This window comes from Schistocerca nitens, chromosome 2 (assembly GCF_023898315.1).
Source record: "Schistocerca nitens isolate TAMUIC-IGC-003100 chromosome 2, iqSchNite1.1, whole genome shotgun sequence".
NCBI classification, from domain to species: Eukaryota; Metazoa; Arthropoda; class Insecta; order Orthoptera; family Acrididae; genus Schistocerca; species Schistocerca nitens.
In genome coordinates, this window is record NC_064615.1 from 202,170,880 (window position 1) to 202,189,571 (window position 18,692).

The following is an 18,692-nucleotide window of genomic DNA, read 5'->3' on the forward strand; positions in this document are numbered from 1 at the left end:
TAGCAATGGGAAGGAAAGCGTTTCTGAAGAAGAGAAATTTGTTAACATCGAGTATAGATTTAAGTGTCAGGAAGTCGTTTCTGAAAGTATTTGTATGGAGTGTAGCCATGTATGGAAGTGAAACATGGACGATAAATAGTTTGGACAAGAAGAGAATAGAAGCTTTCGAAATGTGGTGCTACAGAAGAATGCTGAAGATAAGGTGGGTAGATCACGTAACTAATGAGGAGGTACTGAATAGGATTGGGGAGAAGAGAAGTTTGTGGCACAACTTGACTAGAAGAAGGGATCGGTTGGTAGGACATGTTTTGAGGCATCAAGGGATCACAAATTTAGCATTGGAGGGCAGCGTGGAGGGTAAAAATCGTAGAGGGAGACCAAGAGATCAATACACAAAGCAGATTCAGAACGATGTAGGTTGCAGTAGGTACTGGGAGATGAAGAAGCTTGCACAGGATAGAGTAGCATGGAGAGCTGCATCAAACCAGTCTCAGGACTGAGGACCACAACAACAACAAGGTACTCCGCAATCTCAGACAGTTCCTCGTATTAAACTGGTTCCTTAAATGTTGGAGGTTCGAAACTGCGATCTAATACACGTCTTTCCGGAAGCACTGACATTTAGAATTTCGGTAGTTCTGTGACAATCCCATGCGTGTAAAGCAAACACCATCGGTGACATTCTTTACGTAAGTGCCATTTACCTCTTGTCCCTTGTCACGCAACATGTCGATAAAGTAAGCAGAAATGTTTTATAAACACGATTTTTCGTAAACAACGATCACTTTCGCAACATTGATGTACAGTCTGACATTTGCTTTACTCGCGACTAAAAAGATGAGATCTAAACATCTAATTTCCTGATCTACTGCTCCTACGACGTATTTATACAATGTGACTTGTGTCGTGACGTATTAATTCTATAGTTAAAGATTACGCTACTATGTTTCAGCCATATTAAGACGTATAAGTTAATACTTCTCCACACTGATATTCACTGAAAACTTATTAGAATCTCACGTTATAACCATTTTCACATCGCTTAATCCAAGTCGAGATTCTAAAAAGACTAGTTGGAGTGCCCTTACTTACATCTTGGTTAGTATTAAGGGGAACCAACCAGAGTAGATACCTATGATCTACACGGACATTAACCCCTGCCGATGTCTGCACCCTTTAAGTGACAATTTTGACAGATAGCTGTACAGGGAACAAACGTGGACGAGCTGATCACCAATATACATTGCAGACAACGTGAAGAGTCAAATACTGCAATCTTTTAGACTACAATGAAACGCACAACATCTCACATAGTAAATGAAAATACTGACACGAGATCCCTGCTGACAAATCATCTCAGCCTCAGATTCAGAAGCATGGGCTTTTTGCGTCCTGGCAGACTAGTGGACCATAGGTAGGGATGTTGGAGGCACTATCGCCACGTTTGACTTCTGTTTAAGTCGTAGGCTAGAACACTGGATCACCAAAAAGATTAAGTTCTACTACGTTCCTGGATGCATTACGAGTTCCCAACTCTCGTCGTATGAGGGTAGGCAATGGACCCAGGAACGTTGCCGAACATGATTGTTTCGGTGATCCAGGTATTGTGTGGGGAGGTATAATATTGCATGGGCGTCCTGACCAGCAAATGTTTGAATACGGTACCACTCACCGGTCAAAGTTATTGTGACACTTTATTCCTTTCCCATGCAAGCCTTGCAGCTGTTCATTCGGCTTCATTTTTTCGGTCGAACATGTGGAAGAGCTCTTGGAACGAGAGGATATCGCTGAATGGAATGGGCTACCTCTTCCCCAAACTTAAGCGCATCTAGCACGAGTTGCATACGTTGGGGAGACGTACTGCACTACATCTACAGGCACTAACGACCATTCAACAGTTGTAAATTGCGCTGTTGGATGAATGGAACGCAGGTGGTGCAGCTCCTGGAACGGGAGGATATTCGGCAAATGGAGCGGCCTTACCCATTCCCCGACTTAAAACACCATTAAGTACTTGTGATATGCGTTGAGGATACGGCTTGTAGCACGTCCACGTACACCAACGACCGTCGAGCCGTTGTTAACTGCGCCGCTGGAGGAATGGAACGCCCTATCTAGCACAAGAACTCTTTACCAAAATTGTAGCCACCAAAGGAGCACTTTGCAGAACATGTATGGCCGTCGGGGTGATCACACACTCTATTATGGATCATGTTCCGACTATTTTAATGTCCAGGAGACCATCAAAGATCACTGTGACGTCACTGTAGTTTTTAGTCTTTGAATAAAAGTGTCATTTCTGTTCGGTTCATTGCATATTTCTTTCAGTTTCCTTCTGTACTCTACTGTAACAGATCTTTCTATCTATGGTTCAAGTTTCCTCGAGCAATGTTAGTTGGCATGCGAAAGTTACTTTCGTCCTTAAAGTTTTTCACACCAGTGTACAATGACTATCACTGCGTAGGGCTATTAAAAACGTATCGTATTAAAAGACTACTCGAGAAATTGAATCTCTGGAATGACATTTACAAAGACGAAGTGAAAACATATACAGCGCACACTAACGTCGTGTAGTGTGAACATAAAGCTCTGTCAATATCTGAATTGCGAATGTTGTCAAACTGTCAATCTTTTACTCGCAGCTCAGTACATATTGCTAACATTAAAATATTTTTGGGGCAATCAATACCATTCGTGAATGTTACTAATATTAACAATACGACAATACGCGCTCTCAGATGGTCAATATGCTAGCAATTTCATAAATATTATTGAACGTATGAGGGCGCCTGCACAGCTTTTACGGAATGGTCTACGAACCGCCGAGTTGCGCTGTTAAGTGAGGGTAATGGCTAGGATGAGCTTACCTTGCGTGTAGGGTCGCAGGTGGTCGCCGCCGAGGGAGCGCACCTGCGCCCGTAGCAGCTCCTCGTCCGTCGGCGTGTCTGGGGCGAGAGGCGGCGACGGGGGCGGCGAGGGCGGCGCGGCGGCAGGGGCCGGCGCAGCCGAGGGCACGCGAACGGGCGCAGGGGCGGGAGGCGGCGCCGCGGGCGCAGGGGCGGGCCGCGTGCGCGCCGCCTGCACCGAGCCGGCGCCGCCGGGCCCGATGCAGATGCGCAACTGCGACTGGAAGCCCTGCGCCGGGTCCCAGCTGGCCGTCGAGTAGCTGAGCTGCTGGCGGCCGCGCGTCGCGGCCGACGACGTCACGTCGACGGGCGGCTGCGGGCCGTCGGTGCGCGGCGAGCGCAGCGTCAGGTTGACGGAGGTGACGGAGCGCGCCTGCTGCGGCTGCGGCTGCGACTGCGACGGCGCGAACGGCGGCGCGTAGTGCGGCGTCGGCTCCAGCCGCAAGGAGGTGCGCACGCGCGAGTCCAGCACGCGCTCCACGCTGCAGTTGACGCTCAGCGAGTAGGACGTGCCGCCGCCCTCCTGCCGGAACACAGCAACACGCTCTACACCTCTGGCCGCGCCTCACTTTTGTTTGTTGGGAAGTGAACTACTGCGGTTACAATGGACACAGTCACTCGTGCTGCTTCTAAGGGCTATCAAAATTTGCTCTCCCTCCAAATTTTCTGACGTGGCACCCAGTGACTTCCTCTTCTTCCCTAGGACGCGGAAACCTTTCTGTGGCAGGCATTTATAGAATGACGAAGACTTTTTTTTTTCAAATTTAGTTCTAGACCAACTTTCTCACTTCTTTTCGTATTTCTTCCAGCGTACTTTCAGTGTCTTATTCGGTCCAGCATAGCTGCCCGCACTGTGTGTGTGTGTGTGTGTGTGTGTGTGTGTGTGTGTGTGTGTGAGGGTAGGGGGGAGGGAGGGGATGGACAAGAGGAGTCAGTTTCCAACACAACACAGTTTTCACATTCACTATATGATCAAATCTGGCTGAAAATGACGTACAAATTCGTGACGCCCTCCATCGGTAATGCTGGAATTCAATATGGTGTTGGCCCACCCTTAGCCTTGATGACAGCTTCCACTCTCGCAGGCATACGTTCAAATAAGGTACTGGAAGGTTTCTTGGGGAATGGCAGCCCATTATTCACGGAGTGCTGCACTGAGGAAAGGTATCGATGTCGGTCGGTGAGGCCTGGCACGAAGTCGGCGTTCCAAAACATCCCAAAGGTGTTTTATAGGATTCAGATCAGGACTCTGTGCAGGCCAGTCCATTACAGGGATGCTACTGTCGTGTAACCACTCCGCCACAGGCCGTGCTTTATGAACAGGTGCTCGATCGTGTTGAAAGATGCAATCGCCTCAACAATGGGAAACAAATGGCGCTTTAAACATCAATGTAGGCCTGTGCTGTGATGGTGCCACGCAAAACAACAAGGGGTGCAAGGCCCCTCCATGAAAAACACGACCACACCATAACACCACCGCCTCCGAATTTTACTGTTGGCCCTACACACCCTGGCAGATGAGGTTCACCGGACATTCGCCATACCCTGTCATCTGATCGCCACATTGTGCACCGTGATTCGTCACTGCACTCAACGTTTTTCCACTGTTCAATCGGCCAATGTTTACGCTGCTTACACCAAGTGAGGCGTCGTTTGGCATTTACCGACGTGATGTGTGGCTTATGAGCAGCCGCTCGACCACGAAATCCATGTTTTCTCACCTCCCGCCTAGCTGTCAGAGTACTTGCAGTGGATCCTGATGCAGTTTGGAATTCCTGTGCGGTGATCTGGATAGATGTCTGCTTATTACACATTACGACCCTCTTCAACTGTCGGCGGTCTCTGTCAATCAGTAGACGAGGTTGGCCTGTACGTTTTTGTGCTGTACGTGTCCCTTCACGATTCCACTTCACTATCATATCGGAAACAGTGGACCTAGGGATGTTTAGGAGTATGGAAATCTCGCGTACAGCCGTATGACATAAGTGACACCCAATCACCTGACCACGTTCGAAGTCCGTGAGTTCCGCTGTGCGCCCCATTCTGCTCTCTCACGATGTCTAATGACTACTGAGGTCGGTGATATGCGGTACCTGGCAGTAGGTCGCAGTACAATGCACCTAATATGAAAAACGTATGTTTTTGGGGTGTCCGGATACTTTTGATCACATAGTGTATAACTTTTTTTCTTGCTTTATTAACTATGTGCATTTAAATGAAGCGTATAAATTGTTGTGTATGTTATTGTGACGTATATATGTTTTAATAATTCCGTGTGTGCAAAACGACCAATGAAAGAGAATGTAAAGAATTTTAATGGAAGCACTGGCCAAGTATAGGAATATCGTTATGTAAACCAAAGAGGTCATTGTCATTATCGTACTGCCGCTAGGCGCAGGAGCGTGGTGAGTCGGGCAGTGTCTGTTTGTGAGGTGGTAACGAGAGTTGGTTAGTGGCGAGCGAGCGAGTCGGGCGCAAAGCAGCACTTCCGCTGCGAGAGGACACAAGACATGTTTCACTGCGAGATCCCACGTACGGTATGGTCAGGTATAATATGGAGAAGTAATTGGGGACATCGCGAAACATCAAGGTTGAGCGCGGGAGGCCTAAAGTTAAATGTGGTAAGTCTGTGGCCGTACATTGTCGTGGTATAACGGAACTCGCCGCGCAGACCGCACCGCGATGAAATAAGACCCGACCAGTTTATCATTTAGAATTGTAAAAGGCTTGCCAGTGTTAGTTCCGAATCGTCCAGTAACAAATACTTCCGTAATTTGTGTGTTAAAGTGTGTAATCCTCAGTAACAATTACCAGACAGGTTCCTCTCCGTATCCATAATTGACCGAGTGTGTCATCAATGAATTGAAAGTAAATGATAAGAAGAGTGAAGTTTATCAAATGGCTCTAAGCACTATGGGACTTAACATCTGAGGTCATCAGTCCCCTAGACTTAGAACCACTTAAACCCAACTAACCTAAGGATAGTACACACATCCATGTCCGAGACAGGATTCGAAACTGCGACCGTAGCGGTCGCGCGGTTCCAGACTGCAGCGCCTAGAACCGCTCGGCCACCCCGGCCAGCTAGTGAAGTTTATCGAATTGATTAATATTTTAAATAAAGTAAAGAAAAAGTTGTTTTTTTATTTGCCAATTGAGTGTTAATTACTGACAAGTAAATTGACATCGCAGTATCTTTAACAATACTTCAAGTTCAGACAATCTTGTATGAGAAGTAATTTACGTGACAATAAGTCATAGTAGCAAACTCCGTAACCATTTTAAAAACTAGTTATTATTGTAGGACAATCAACTGAAATATTGAAATTATTCTTTTCGAAAACTTTACCTTTGCAAAACAGTTTAATAGCAGTTAGATTTAAGGTGAGAAACACAGTCCAGTTGTTACGTAACTGCTAGTGTAAAGAACTAGTACTTGATTTCATGGAGTAATTGCAAGTTTGCTTTTGTCCATGACTGAAATTTTTCTGGGTGATCATTGTGCTTTGATAACGAGCGCGAGTCAGTGCTTTTGCGACTGTCCACGCCTGTCAACATTTTTTTTTACAATAGTAAGTAATTTAATTTCAAAGTCAAGAATTTTAATTGATTTCGCTCACACTAAGTGAGCTGGCGACCGTTAATTTACAGTAATTTCCAAACGGAGTCAAAAAGTTAACTAGCTAGTTTCTATATTATTCCGTACATTCTTTGTTTCGTCGAACATTAGTGCGCGGAGTAAATCGCACAATAATTATCATGTTATGACAGCACCTGACTTCTTCTGGGTAATACTTTCATTTCGGATTCGATGCCTTATCCCAAATTAATATCAAACCATCAGCAACACGGTAATTCTTTAATTAGTCTACCACACAGAGAGAAAGAGGGGGTGTTATAAGTTGAGTTTGTGTTTTCTTCAAATTTAGCTCTAGATCAACTTTTCAGCTCTTTTCGCATTTTTTCCAGCGTACTTTCAATGTATCATTCACTCCAGCATAGCCGCCCGCATTGTGTGTGTGTGTGTGTGTGTGTGTGTGTGTGTGTGTGTGTGTGTGTGTGTGCGAGAGAGAGAGAGAGAGAGAGAGAGAGAGAGAGAGAGAGAGAGAGAGTACTTGAGGGAAGGGGATGGGGGCGGGACAAGAGGGGTCAGCTGAGTAGTCCTGGAATCTAGGTGTTCTCCTGGAATCTAGGTACAGTCTTTTCATTCATCATATACTTCTCTCGAATTTCAGGCAGTCATGTATGTTATTCCACTTAACTGCGGATTGAACAGTTGTCAACAGAGATCAGGTATATTGCACCTTAAGTAATCCATGTATAAGCCTATCTCGGGTTTTCTTAGTTTTCAGTCTGTTGACGGAAAATTATGTAGATTCCATGATGTGGCTACGGTTTCTGCAGTGACCTGCAGACAATATGGATAGGAACGTCCCCAGAACCACGCCTAAACAATATCCTCAATTTTTTTTCTGTTTCGTATTCAGCCCTTACCGAGCTGCAGATGGGGTTCGTGTCTAACACCATGGCGCAGGTATTCCGCCGCAGATTCCCTACGTATAAATAGGGCAGCAGTATACGTGCCAGTCATCCGGCACCAATTCCAATACGGAAGCCCCTTCCGCGCTTAACATCCCTTGAAGCGCAACGGAATCACAATAGTAGTCTACTATTTGTCTGTGGCAAAAGGAGACCCCATGATAGCTTGCTGATTCTGCATTCAGTTTTGCTCGACAGAGCTTTTCCTGCACACAGCAACGCTACATTGTAGGTGTGTTCGTCTATACTTCAGCCAAACATACCAGTCGAAAAAATTAAATCATTTCCCGCGATAGAAGAGAGGGATAAAAATGTGAAATTTCTAAGCTGAAGAAACGTTCTCTCCAGGACTGAGGTCCTCATAAAGTCTGTGGGTGGATGCAGGGCAACATGCAGTCACAAAGATAAGGATTCTGCATTCTAGTTGGCATGGGTGCACAATATTGCGACAACTAGAGAAACGAGGATTACTTTTGTGCAGTCCTAGGCTGCTAAAAGTTGATTCTACCTCCAAATTTGAGGATAGTTTCGGAGGTTTTCCACATTGATATAGTTGTAAATGTCCCGGGCTAGGTACATTTTTCCTAACTTCAGTTACTCCAGTCACCACTAAAAATAGAAATCGTGAAAGTAATATTATAAATCCATTAACGTGAACAAATGTGCTGTTTTATAAGCAAATAAAGTATTATACATGACTTCAACTTCGAATAACAAATTTTTAAAGTTTATTCACTGTTTCTGCACTGCGAAGGGTACTGACGTGGCATTTTTGTTTATATCCAGCAGGACTTTCTCAATAGTTCTGCCTTTTTCTCCTATTTCAGATTTTTAATTTTTTGTCTCAACCTGCCTAACATTATGGGAGTATGAATAAATTATTTTTGTGACATTTTTTTCTAACTTTATTTGATAACTCGTTGAATCCCATGGATTTCATCAATGAGGACGTAATTTCAGATGTTGAATCAAAAATGTGGCATGCATATCAGTAATATACCAGTATTTCAACACTGTTCGTCGGTATGGGATCCGTAAAAGATTGGACAGATAGAGAAAATAAAATAGATTCAAAGACGACCCACGCGTTTTGTTACAGGTTCATTTAGAAAGCATAAGGTCATTTAGAAAACACGAAAGCATCATGGAAATGATCAACGAATTCTAGTGGTAGACGCTGCAAAGAGAGGAGTTCTTGTTTACTGTTCCGAGAGTATAAGTTCCTAGAAGAGCCAACAAATATACTGATTCGACCTAAGTACTCGTATATCTCGCCAAAAGACGATTAAGATACCGTTAGATCGATTCAAGCCCACACACAGTCTAGTCTTACAGGCAATCGTTCTTCCCACGAATCATACGCGACTGGAACAAGAAAAGGGGGGTAGTGACAATGGTGCAGAGACTACCCTCTGCCACACACCGCAAAGCAGCTTAAGGAATTGTACAGGTAGATGTAGATGTACACTGAAGCACCAAAGACACTGGTATAGACATGCGTATTCAAATGCAGATATATGTAAAAAGGCAGAATACGGTGTTGCGGCCGGCAACGCCTATATAATCAACAAGTGTCTGGCGCTGTTGTTAGATCGGTAACTGCTGCTACAATGGCAGATTATCAAGATTTAAGTGAGTTTAAAAGTGGTGTTATAGTCGGCGCAAAGGCGGTGGGACACAGCGTCCCCGAGGTAGCGATGAAATGGGGATTTTCCCGTACGACCACTTCACGAGTGTACCGTGAATGTCAGGAATATGAACGACAGAAAGAGCTTCGTTCAACGCGATGGAAGTGCAACCCTTCCGCAAATTGCTGAGGCATTAACAAGTGTCAGCGTGCGAACGATTCAACGAAACATCACTGATGTGGGCTTTCGGAGCCGAAGGCCCACTAGTGTACCCTTGATCACTGCGCGACGCAATGCTTTACGCCTCGCCTGGGCCCGTCAACACCGACAATGGAGTGTTGATGACTGTAAACATGTTGCCTGGTTGGGCAACGAGCGGTTCCAGGCACTTCAATCCAGAACCGCACTACTGCTACGGTCGCAGGTTCGAATCCTGCCTCGGGCATGGATGTGTGTGATGTCCTTAGGTTAGTTAGTAGTTTCTAAGTCTAGGGGACTGATGACCTCAGATGCTAAGTCCCATAGTGCTTAGAGCCATTTGAACCATTTGAATCAAATTGTATCGAGCGGATGGGACGTGTACGGGTATGGAGACAACCTCAGGAGTCCATGGACCCTGCATGTCAGGAGGGGATTGTTCAAGCTGGTACAGGCTCTGTAGTGGTGTGGGGCGTGTGCAGTTGGAATGATACTGGACGACTCTGACAGGTGACATGTACGTAAGCATCCTGTCTGATCACGTGCATGCATTCATGTCCATTGTGCATTCAAACGGACTTGGGTAATTTCAGCAGGACAATGCGACACCCCTCACGTCCAAAATTGTTACCGAGTGTCTCCAGGAACACTCCTCTGAGTTTAAACACTTCCGCTGGCCATCAAACTCCACATACATGATCATTATTGAGCATATATGGGATGCCTTGCAAAGTGCTGTTCAGAAGACCTCTCCACTCCCTCGTACTCTTACCGATTTATGGTCAGCCCTGTATGATTCATGGTGTCATTTCCCTCCAGCACTACATCAGACATTAGTCGAGTCCATGCCAGGTCGTGTTGCGGCACTTCTGCGTTATGGCGGGGGCCCTACGCAATATTAGTTAGGTGTACCAGTTTCTTTGGCTCTTCCATGTAGATGTGGAACAGATGTACTATCGAAATATGCTTACCATACAGGTACCAAATTAATCTACTTTTACTAAATTAATTTAGTAGATTAATTATCTACCTTAAGTAGCCAACTATCACTCTTTTGAGATACAATAAGTTTTATACATTTCTTGTCAAAACTAGTTCTTGGGCCATGACACATTTTGCCCTCCCTTGCAAAAATTTCTGCAGTCTCTCACGACAGCCCACTATAAGTGTTGTTTCATACTCGTATCAGCCGGCCGGAGTGGCCGAGCGGTTCCAGGCGCTTCAGTCTGGAACCGCGCGACCGCGACGGTCGCAGGTTCGAATCCTGCCTCGGGCATGGATGTGTGTGATGTCCTTAGGTTAGTTAGGTTTAAGTAGTTCTAAGTTCTAGGGGACTGATGACCTCAGATGTTAAGTCCCATAGTGCTCAGAGCCATTTGAACCATTTTTTGATACTCGTATCACGACTTGTTGATTAAATACCTCCCATTTCAGTTCCAGTTGCCGCGTCTGTTCGAGCTGTAGTTTTCGTTACGTATTCACTACATAAATTTAAAAGAGACGGAGATAGTATCCACCTCCGACTAACTCCTTTCCCTACCCGAAAGTTCCTGACATTCTGTTGTATTTTTACTGTTGGTTCTTGAATTTGTACATCTTTCTGATTACGTGCAGGAGGTGCTCTGGTAATACCATAAAGCCTAGTATTTCGAACAATTTTGAGTGACTTCACAGTGAAATCTCTAGCTTTTTCCATGCTCCATTTTACATTTGCTGTTCGGTCTCTGGTCCCTCTGCCCTTTGCGAAACCTGCTTGTTCCCTTTGCAACATTTTGTCCAAGTATGGTTTTAGTCAGTTCTAGATTATTTTTAAGCGAATCTTGTTAGCATGTGATTTCAAAGCAACTGCTATGCAATTTTCATACTTTTTTGGATTCCATTTCTTCAGGTTTGGTATGTAAATGTTTTCGCACTTTACAGGTCCGATATATTTTCATTAGTCGTCGCATATTGATGAATCAGAGCGGAGTCCATATCACCTCGTGTCACTGACATCGAAGGTGAAGAGTGGTGCTACTAGCTACCAGACAAGAGTGCCTAACTCAGTCAGTAATGGGTGTATACATACTATACGAGAATCTGCACTCTTGGGACAGTAGATGATATTCTCTGAAGCGATAGTGTAAATTATTTTATACTAATAATCACGAAACACTGGCCATTTAATATCAGTTCGATCATTCGTTCAATGAGCGTAACTGTTGTCAATCCAGTGTACGTGCAATTCCCCACCACGTTTTGCCTATTCCGCGTTGTAGCACAGCTACCGCTCGCAGCTGTGGTAACCGAATACTAGCGGACCATGGCGTGGCCTGCGCGTGATGCCAGTGTGTCCGCCCCCTCGTAGTCAGCGTAATGTATGTTAAAGTGTCCAGTACATCAGAAGACCTCAACAGCTAACACAAAACGCGCAGACGAGATCAGGCAGCACGTATCCCTTTTGTTAGAACATTGGAACGTAGTAAGCATAATTTCTGAATTAAAACGAAAATTTTAACTGTGACTCGTCATTTACCCATTTGGTTTTCATTTCAGTGTGTAACATTTCTATGCCGTTCTTTGTTATACGATGTTGTGGGAGACTTGCTTGACCTAGTCCACGCGTTCCATGTCTTTGCAACGCAGGCAAATCTACTACGTGTTACACCAGTGTTAATCGGTGGAACTGAATCAACACTCCACTGCTGTATCAGTGAAATAGTTTTTGATAGACACAGTCAGCCTGGCTTTAACCCACAAGGCAAAGCTAAAAGCTCACGACTTTGTCACACTTTGTACCCGGATAAAAAGCTTCAAACATACTTTCACAAAGCCTGAGACGTTTGTCTGTTACTTTCTCATATAAAGATTTTCAGACTTGAAGACGAAGAAAACAGTACTGTACAAACCTCTGGTAGATGTTGCAGCTCTGGTAGAAGTAAAATAAACTATCATATGTAGATCGAAGTTTGGTTAAAATTTTCGTTAAAAATGTTTTTCCAGATTTGTTGTGCACCCTTCGCTGAGTGAATAGGATTGTAGACATAAATCAGAGTTTGTTACATTTCCTGGCTCTTCTCTGAAAAAGAAAAAATAAATTGTTTTAAAACATGTCTTTTTTGCACGCGCGAACTTCGTGTCTCGTGGCATATTCGTTAGTCGGTAACGAATATCTACGATATGCAATAGCCCTACTGTAAGGGATGAACTACCAAATTTGTAAAATATTTGTTTATTTTATGGTGTGGGAGTAAAACTGCAGAAGGGCCGCACTCAGTCTCATAATAAAACAGTCGTCGACCCGAAAGTTAGTTTGAGCACCGCAAGGTCTTCACTAGCCACTGTCATGTTGCTCTTGCCTTCCTCCCAACTTTCGAACTGACTTACCCAGCAGTTAAAGACGGACGTGGACTTTAGCGTCGACACTACACCACGGTGCAACTTCGCGTGATTCATCTTAAGAAATCATTGCCACTGGGGAAACACGTGATAAATGACAGAAAAATCTAAGGACCGACTGGGGATGACTCAGTGAGTTACTCTTTTGTGCCAGGCATCACGGGTATCGGCAAAAATTTATCCAAGACAGAGCAAGATTCTAAAACTGGCATTTTTACATAAGTGACTGTTAGTTTGCACACGTGTCGTGCCCTAAGAATTTAATTTGACATGAAGTACTGAAACTCACTGTACCTCGTTTGTCTGGCAGTTATTCCACTTAAAAGAGTTTTTAGAGATAAGTTCACAATGATTCCTAGAAGGGAAACAAATGCCACTACTCTACGCAAACTACGTATTAGGTATATAAATGCCAAATTTAAAAGAACGCAAAATCCCTACGTTTTGCGAAGTTTTACACTAGCTAGAAATTTAGCGCGGATTTCAATGCGAGAAGCTTACAATAGTTCCCGCAACGAAACTTTGTTTCGAAACCTGGCAGACAATCCAAAGAGATTCTGGTTGGATATAAAGTACGTCAGCCGCAGGACACAATCAATACCTACTCTGCGCCATAGGGATGGTAATGATACCGATGGCAGTGCCACTAAAACGGAGCTAACTAGATACGGTTTTCCGAAATTCCTTCATCAAAGACGACGAGATAAATTCCAATCAAGTACTGCAGCAAACACGAGTAACTTAAAAGTAGATATCCTCGATGTAGCGAAGCAACTCAAATCACTTAATAACGCCAACTCTTCCGGTCCAGACGGCATACCAATTAAGTTCCTTTCATAGTCTGCTGATGTAATAGCTCTGCATTTAGCAATCATATACAACCGCTCGCTTGACGAAACACAAGCATCTAAAGATTGAAGCCGGCCGGTGTGGCCGAGCGGTTCTAGGCGCTTCAGTCGGGAACCGCGCGACCGCTACGGTCGCAGGTTCGAATCCTGCCTCGGGCATGGATGAGTGTGATGTCCTTAGGTTAGTTGGGTTTAAGTAGTTCTAAGTTCTAGGGGACTAATGACCTCAGATGTTAAGTCCCATAGTGCTCAAAGCCATAAGTTTGAAAAGTTGCATACATCACACTAGTGCTCAGGAAAGGAAACAGGAGTAATCCGCTGAAGTACAGACCCGTATCGCTGACGTCAATTTGGGATACGATTCTGCAACATATACCATGTTCGAACATTATGAATTACCTCGAGGAAAATGATCTATTGGATTCAGAAAATACCGTTCTTGTGCAACACAACTAGCTTTTTATTTCTCATGAAGTAACAGGTGCTATAGGCAGGGGATCTCAAACTGATTTCATATTTCTGTATTTCCAGAACGCTTTTAATAACGTTCCTCACAAACGACTTCTAATCAAACTGCGTGCCTATGGAGTAGTGTCTCAGTTATACGAAGGAAGGTGGGTTTAACGTCTCGTCGACATCGAAGTCATCAGAGACGGAGCGCTAGCTTGGATGTGTCAAGGATGGGGGCGGAAATCGGCCGTGACCTTTCAACGGAACCCTCCTAGCATTTGCCTGGAGCGATTTTGGGAAATCACAGAAAACTTAAATCTGGAAGGTCGGACGCGGGTTTGAACCTTAGTTCTACAGAACGTGAGTCTAGCCACCTTGCTCCATGTCTGAATTGTGCAACTGAATTCGTGATTTGCTGTCAGGAAGGCCACAGTTCGCGGGGAGGCATCGACGAAGTCAGAAGCAATATCTGACGTTCCCAAAGGAGGTGTTCTATAAACGATTTAGGAGATAATCTCAGCAGCCCTCTTAGATTGTTTACAAATGATGCTGTCATTTACCGTCTAGTAAAGTCATCAATAGATCAAAACCAACTCCAAAATGATTTATGCAGAACATCTTAAAAGTGCGAAAAGTGGCAATTGAAGCTGAAAAATGAAAAGTGTCCGGTAATCTGCATGAGGTCTCAAAGGAACGCATTACAGTGCAGTTACATGATAAATCACACAAATCTAAAGACTGTCTGTTCAACTACATACCTAGAGATAACAGTTACGAACAACATCAATTGAAATGATCACAGAGATAATGTTATGGGGAATGCGAACCAAAAACTGCAGTTTATTGGCAGAACACTTGGGAGATGCCAAGAATCCACTAAAGAGGATGCCTACACTATATTTGTCTGTCCTCTGCTACTGTATTGCCGTGCGGTAAGGGATCCTTGCCAGAGAGTTGGCAAAGGACAACGAATAATTGAAAGAAGGGCAGTTTTGCATTATTGTGAAATGTGGGAGAGTAACACGGATATGATACGCGAGCTGGGGTGGCAATGAATTAAAACAAAGACAATCTGGTCTGTGACGAAATCTTTTCAGGAAATTTCAATTGCCAAATTTCTTCCAGAGTGCGAAATATTTTTTTGAGACCCACTCACACAGGGAGAAATGATCGTCGCATATAAAATAAGAGAAATCGGAGCTCACATGGAGAGATTTAAATGTTTGTTTTTCCCCCACGCTTTGCTAGAATGGAACGGTACAGAAATAATCTTTCGTATAAGTGGGTCCACAGTCGCCGCAAATTTCTTGAGGGAAGTCATGCTTTTTCGCTATTAGCTAATTTTAGCCCCATGGGCGTGAATATGTGAAAGTCATTCGATGAACGCTTTGCCAGGCACTTAAATGTGAATTGTGGAGTAGTCATGCACATTTACATATACACGTACAAAAGTGAATGCCACTTTTCATTTTAAGTAGCTGAAATTAGAGTTTAATCTGATTAACTCCAGCGCTTTCAACGATTTAGGCAATAAAGGTAGAAAATAGTTACAAAAGACAATTCTATTCATGCAAGTATAATGATGGGTTGATACCAAAATTTAATAATCTGTAAAAAATTCGAGTCTCGGTCGGGCACACAGTTTTAATCTGCCAGGAAGTTTCATATCAGCGCACACTCCGCCGCAGAGTGAAAATCTCATTCAATGTATTGCAAGTCTACACCTCATCCCAGAATGTAGTGGATGGGGGCTTGTCTGCTATGTAAAGCAGGATAATCCGCTCTTTAAAGCAGAATAAGCGGTGATCTACGTCAGATTTAACGACAGACTACTGTGCTGTACAGGCACAAGTGTTTCACAACACACAATTCAGCGCAATCTGTTAAACATGGGGCTCCGAAGCAGAGGAATCCTGAATGTTCCCATGTTCACCAGAACATCTTCAGTTACGACTGCATTGCTTAAGGGATCATCTACAATGGACCGTGGATCAATGGAAACGTTGGACGTATGAATCATATTTCTTGTTACACCATGTCGATGGTCGTGTCTTACACGCCGTCATCCAAGTGAATGGCTGCTCTAAACATGCCGTGAGAGATATTCATCTAAGCTTCCATGGGACCGGTGGTAATAATCGAAGGCACCACGGCAGCTGTGGACTACGTGAATATTATTGTGGACCACCTGGGTCACTTAATGCTTGATGTCTTCCCCGACGGCGATTAAAACTTCCAGAGCGATCTATAACTGCCCCTGTTACAAGGCCAGAAACGCGCTACAGTGGTTTGAAGAACATGAGACTGAACTCATTTGATGTATTGGCCATCAAATTTACCTCCTCTACACAACCCGATGGAATACACTGGGACTATGTATGATATGGGTCACCAGCTCTGGTGCCACTTATCCCCCCAGAAAGTTACCGAGAACTTATCGGATACATGCCAAGTAGAACAGCATCCCAAAGATGGACCAAGCCTCCTAAGCCAGTGGTCATAATACTGTGGCTCACCAGTGTATTTCGGCAACATTCTGTAAACACATTAACGTATTCGCAGTTGCGAACATGGACAACCATCAGCTGTATAATGGAATGACGACAGTGAAACTGTATGCCGGACCGTGACTCGAACCCGGATTTCCCGCTTATCGCGACCGGTCGCCTTACCTTTAGGCAATCCGAGGGCAAGCGACTTTCAATTATCATGTCTCCCCTGTACTGGAATATGTATGAGTGTAGGTTGCAGACGCAAGGTTGACGAGATATGGAGTTGTGGGTCTGGCAGTGTCGTGCTCCGACAGCCTACTGGTAGGGTGACCGCTCGCGATAAACGGGAAATCCAGGTCCGAATCCCGGTCCGGCAAAAGTTTTAATTGCCAACATTTCATTATACAGTTGATGGTTCTCCATATTCGCAACTGCGAATACATTGCATCTATTTCATGAAGGCTGCAGTCGCCGCAGTGCCTGTTCCTTCTGACAGGAGCAACAAATGCACTGCAAAATTGTACACACGTTCAGAAAAGCTTCACATCTGCCACGACTACACAATAACGTGAACATCCGACCAACCAAACTAAGTTATGTAGTGCTTGCTAAAGCCACATTGCTTCCCTTTTAACAGGGAAATGTTAAATTTGCGGTATAGTATCATCACAATCAATCATATCTAAAAATTGGTGAAAACTCTGTAATAAATAAAAAGTCTGTCACCAGATGCCAGGAAGGTGCAACTGCCCCCTGCCCCCTCCTCTGCTCCCCCGCTTCCTCCTTGGGGACGCGTATGCCTGACAATCTAGGAATTTATGTAAATTCCAAAAATTAAGAGTTGCGGTATTCACCACAGTAGCGCACATAAGTAGTTGCGTTATATGCTGTGTTCAGAGACCGAGAATACTTCGCGACCTCGCCATTTTACTCTCCGTCCCTGTCCTGCTCCCCATCACATGATCCAGCTTTCCTATCTGGTGACAACTGGCAACGCAGAGGCAAGATCCACCTGTGGAAAAATCCCCCCCCCTCCCCATGCCCGCCGCGTGAGTGTGTGTGTGTGTGTGTGTGTTCGATTACTCGTGGAATATTTGTTCTGTTTTCTTAACTTCGGCTGCGCAGGGTAGCCGTGCGGTCTGAGGCGCCTTGCCACGTTCAAAAAATGGCTCAAATGGCTCTGAGCACTATGGGACTTAACATCTGTGGTCATCAGTCCCCTAGAACTTAGAACTACTTAAACCTAACTAACCTAAGGACACCACACACATCCATGCCCGAGGCAGGATTCGAACCTGCGACCGTAGCGGTCACGCGGTTCCAGACTGAAGCGCCTAGAACCGCACGGCCACACCGGCCGGCGCCTTGCCACGGTTCACGCGGCTCCCCCCCCCCCCCCCCCCTCACGTCGGAGGTTCGAGTCCTCCTTGGGGCATGGATGTGTGTGTGCTGTCCTTAGCGTAGGTTGGTTTAAGTTAGATTAAGTAGTGTGTAAGCCTAGGGACCGATGACCTTAGCAGTTTGGTCCCATAGGTACTTACCACAAATTTAAAAAAAAATCTTAACATCGGCAATAACGAACACTTTAACGGCGAAGCAGCCGTCAAAAACGTCCAGTGAAACGTAAATACACAAGAAGTATGTTTAATGTGTAGTGCGATGCTGCTTGTGATACGTAGATGCGGCAGAATGACGCTCTCTTCTGGTCTATCACGCGAGACATTTCGTTTCGGTACTTCGCATCCCTCAACAAGTGCCTCGTTTGCTGTGGAACACTTTATAATAACTCAGGACCTATAGTCATTATATTTCTAGCGCCAATGGGAGTTAATATTCTACAATTCAGCCTGCGCACGCACTATGAGGTTCCCAACAGAATTAAAAAAATAATAAAATTCAGCGAAGACTGCCTGCGACAGGCGACGGTGGCATTGTCCGCGTACATACCGACATGAGCCGAACTGACTGCTCACAAGCGCAGCCGCTGCTACACTGGACTTGTGAGACTGCTCCTCTGATTATCACAAAGGTCGTTATCAGCGCAAACACTGCTTCCTCCCACTACGCCGGCCGCACTGTTGCCTGCGCTGCCGAGGCTGACCAAACACAAACACACTCACGTGCATAGAAAGCCCTGCAACCACAAGGAGCTAACAAGCGTCCACCAGACCCGGGCCACAAAACACTACCAACAGGACACAGTGCCGAAACGTGAGTATTTCAGTTCGCACTGAAGCAAAAGGCAACAAAGCG

General features: G+C 44.9%; 1 protein-coding gene across 1 annotated transcript in view; it reads right to left on the reverse strand.

Annotated features, from left to right (window-relative positions):
• The window catches only part of LOC126234922 (TGF-beta-activated kinase 1 and MAP3K7-binding protein 3), a 359,286-nt gene that overhangs the window by 237,962 nt on the left and 102,632 nt on the right, over window positions 1-18,692 (reverse strand). Inside the window, exon 3 of the mRNA XM_049943662.1 lies at window positions 2,868-3,429. Coding sequence (XP_049799619.1) covers window positions 2,868-3,429 — 562 coding nt within the window. The remainder of the gene's footprint in view (window positions 1-2,867; window positions 3,430-18,692) is intronic.